Source organism: Crocuta crocuta, unplaced genomic scaffold, assembly GCF_008692635.1.
Source record: "Crocuta crocuta isolate KB4526 unplaced genomic scaffold, BGI_CrCroc_1.0 scaffold839, whole genome shotgun sequence".
Taxonomy (NCBI): Eukaryota; Metazoa; Chordata; class Mammalia; order Carnivora; family Hyaenidae; genus Crocuta; species Crocuta crocuta.
In genome coordinates this window covers 53,643-57,568 of record NW_027529590.1, presented here as the reverse complement: position 1 = coordinate 57,568, position 3,926 = coordinate 53,643, and the positions used below count along the sequence as shown (strand labels likewise).

At 58.7% G+C, this 3,926-nt stretch overlaps 1 protein-coding gene across 1 annotated transcript in view; it reads right to left on the bottom strand.

Moving 5' to 3' along the window:
- The window catches only part of G6PD (glucose-6-phosphate dehydrogenase), a 16,436-nt gene that overhangs the window by 12,367 nt on the left and 143 nt on the right, over window positions 1–3,926 (bottom strand). Inside the window, exons 2-3 of the mRNA XM_077761741.1 lie at window positions 3,249–3,368; window positions 1,413–1,425 (exon numbers count right to left, since the gene is read on the bottom strand). Of these exons, the coding sequence (XP_077617867.1) occupies window positions 1,413–1,425; window positions 3,249–3,368 (133 nt within the window). The remainder of the gene's footprint in view (window positions 1–1,412; window positions 1,426–3,248; window positions 3,369–3,926) is intronic.

The window sequence follows — 3,926 nt, the reverse complement described above, 5'->3', positions numbered from 1 at the left end:
AAGGGGGAGGGGGATCACAGGGGCCTCTGGGTGAAATCCGGTTGGAAGCCTCTCATCTTTCCCAACCCCCTCATTTTGCCTGAGGATCACAGTGGGGAAAGAGCTGCCCCGGGACCTGTGGTGACTCAAAAGAGAAGTGGGCCCTCGTTAAGATCTCCAGCTACCGACATCTGTCCCCGCTGGAGCAAAGGGACTTAGGCCACCACCTGCGCAGCCCTGCCTAGGCTTGACCTCAGCTTCCAGCGTTATAAACCCGAACTGCTGCTGACATCTCTGCGTGAGGATTTTACGGGGGAGGGTAGAGCACAGAGCTTCACAGGCTGGCTACCAGCCGGAGGCCCGGCAGGGGTGGGCCAGCCAGGTGCCCCGAGGGTGACCTGGGTCAAGGCTCTGCCTGGCCTCCTGGGGCGGAGGCTGGGCTCTGGCTGGGGCCCAGCTGGCTCCTGACGGCCGGGGAGAACCCGGGGGCTGCCGAGGTAGGCTCAGCCACAAAACCAACAAAAGGGCCTCCCTCCTACACCCTGGGACTCATGAATCATTGGGCCTTTGGGGAAGTGCCAAGGTCATCATGACACAGCAAGAATCTTATCCACCCAAGGGGGAAAGTCAGCCCAGAGATGTCCCTAAAACAGGGGCTAGGACCTCGGGATCATCCCTTGCATAGCCCCAAATCAGCATGAGGCTCGGACACCCATCAAGTCCATGGCCCTTGCGGTCCAGGTGGGGAGACTGAGGTCCAGAGAGGCTAGGGACTCCCCATGAACCCTGCAGCGAGCCAATTCTGCCCAGGCACACCCCCTGGCCTGTTCTTTCTCCCGCCCCTCCTTTCCTTTCTCCATCCTCTGTGGGGGAGTCCGCTGGCCTGTCCTTGGTCCTATCAGCTGGGGGAGGATGTGACCTGCCAGGCCCAAAGTCCCCCTCCAACACTGGTCTGTAAAGACAAACTTGTATCTTTCATTCCAGAGGGTTACAGTAAGTACCTCTACTCCTTTCCCGGCTGGGCCTGCGCGTAGGAGTCTTGAGCAGGGGGTTGAGGGGCCATACTGGAGGGAGGGAGGGAGGGAGCATGTGCACGCAAGAGCGAGCGAGAGCGAGCAGGAGCGAGCAGCTCATCGGGTAACTCTGTGAGCCAACATCAGGATGGAGGAGGGGTGGGTAAGCAGGCGAGGAAGGAGGGAGGGACAGAGGCTGGCCCTATGGGCCCGGCCTGCCCTGGGGCATCTGCTGGCTGCCAGGGCCTCTGCACCTGCTCCTCTCTTTGTACAGAATGGCTCCTGACCATGTGGCTCCACAAACCTCACTCTGAAGGCCCTCCCCATGGGACCTGTGTGCTGGAGGTGGGGGGGGGGCGCAAGGCGTGGTTTCTGTTTTCTGTCACATGCGCCGCTATGAGCTCTTATTCGGCCACTAACTCCCCTTGGGCCCCTTCATCCCAGCCCCCAGGCCACACGAAGAAGGCAGGGCCGTGCTCATGCCCGTGCGGGGAGGGCACTTGATTATGAGGTGACGGACGAACGAGCAGGTGCTGGCACTGAGCGCCTCTGGTGCCGCTCGGCCTCTTTCTCACAAGGAGAAAGGCATCGGGTGTGGGAGATGTTCTAGGTGCTGCCCGGGCACAGGAGGCCCCTCCCCACCGNCCATTTTCTCTCTGGAAGCCCCTGGCTGTGGCTCTCAGAGCAGAGGAGAGCAAAGGGGAACCCTCCCAATTGCAAAAAAAAGTTGCCCAACCCCGAGCTGGCCACAGGCGGAGGTAGTGGAGACTCAGGGAATTGGCTCAGCTCCAGGTTCCTTGGCGTCTGTTTCAAAAGCCTTCGTTTGCTATGTGGAAACACCGAGGTTCAGGGAGGAGGACCCTTGCCGGTCACACGGCAAGCTTGGGTGCCCTCAATAAAGCACCTAAATGGGGAGAGCCTGGAGTCACAAGCCATTGATTGCAGCGTGGAGTCCGCTGGCAAAGCTTCCTGTGACAGGCTGATGTGCGGACAGGGGCAGGAAGAGGAAGGATCCTGAGCAGCTTTCTGCTCCAGCCTGTTTCTTGAAAGAAGAGCCTGATGGTCAGAGTCCTGGGTGTGAAGGTCTGTAGCCGATACAGGTACGGCTCCCTGAAGGACAACGTGCTAGGGCCAGGGTAGAGGCCAAGGCTGCTCCCTGCCACCCCACGTCCCTGGGTCCCCCTACTCCTGGGGTTATGGAGTCAAAGGACAGGGCTCAAGGTGGCCTGCTGTCCCCCACCTCTGGCGGAGCCCTCCCCCTCCCCTGCAGCACTGTGTTCTGTCCTCCCTTCCTGAGTTCTGATCAGAATCATAAAAGCTGGCAAGGAGAGGCTCTGCGTATGATACATGAACAAAGAACCAAGTTCTTCCAGAGCTAAGGGGACCTTGACATGGAAGGACAGAGAGACAACGTGTACCCTGTCAAAGTCAGCTACTTTGTTAGAATTTCTGCTTGAGATTGTACAATCAGTTACTGGCACAGCCATGGTTAGCAGGTGTTGGGTCTGGCCCAGGAGGAAAGCGAAGAGAGATTGAATTTACTTGGAGATGAGACCCCGGCAGCTCACCTTGCCACCTGGCAGATCTGGTTTCCACATGGCGCCTGGTGGGGTGCTTTAGTCTGGGGGGGGCTGTCACGGCTCCACTAGGCACCCCATCCCCCCCCCTCCATCATGTCCAGTTCACGTGCTATACCTCTGCCTTTGACCTTTCGGACCAAAATGGCAGTTCCACAGGTGATATGATGGCCTGGGGGCGGATGGGTCACAGCTCCTCAGCAGGCCTTGGAAGGAAGCCCAAGTGTCCCCCCCCTCCCCCCAGGACACTTGTAGAGAGAGACAAGATGGAACTCGGGCCTCAGATCCTGCCTTTGGAACTAACTGTGTGACATTTGTCAAGTCCCAAAGAGGTGGGAAAAACATCCAAAATGAAAAGCCTCCCCTGTCTGCAGCTCAGTTTTCCCTGTGAAGAAGTCCTACCAGTCTTTAAGGTCCTCTGGCTCCAGGACACGGGTCTATAGTCAATGGCTGCGCACGGATTTCAGAACCGCCTGGCAGTGCGTGTATACCTAGTGGCACTGGGGTGACAGTGGCACCCAGGCAGGAGCAAGAGGGTGGGCCCAAGGGAGCGGAGCCCCTGGGGCCCCACGATAATGAGTTGGGAAAGCCCAAGCACCCAGCAGGAAGGGACCTGAGGCAATGTCACACTCTGAGCCTGTTTAAGATGCGGGGCCCGCGGGGCGACTCACCGATGCACCCATGATGATGAAGATATGTGTATCGGATCGATGGAAAGCGTTGCCCTGGTACAGCTCTTCCCGCAGGATCCCGCACACCTGGGTCCGGCTCAGGGCCACCTGCTCTGCCATGATGCTCTCTGATTAAAGAAAGGCTCGTTGAGAAGGCCCAAGAACAGAAGAGATTTGAGAAGTGGGCCCCCTTCTGGAGGGGTCCTATGGGAGCTCACCCAGCAACGCCTGATTATTGAAACCACTCAAGTGAATGGCCGGGGGGAACAGGATGGCTGGGGCGTTAGAAACTGCAGGTTCTGGGCTCCCACCGCACTATCCAGGCAACTTTTTTTCACGGCCTACTTTACAAAATCACTCAAGCACCGGTGGGTTCCAGCAAGAGCCTCGATGCTGCGGGGCTACGTAAAACCGCTGGAGCGCTGCATAACCTGCCTAGAACCAATTCACCCCGGACTCCAGCGGAAACTCCACAAGGAGCGGGAGCGTGTTAGACCACGCAGACGACAGAGTATGGCTCCAGCGCTCCTCCTGCCGAGCTGGGAGACGCCGGCAAGTCGCCGCCCATCTCGGGGTCTCTATCTCCTCAGGAGTTCCACGGAGGGATGCAGGAAACTTTGGGACCAGTTAAACCCTCTCGATTCGGCCCCGCTCCCAAGCATGGCAAATCAAAGGGCCTCGCGGCA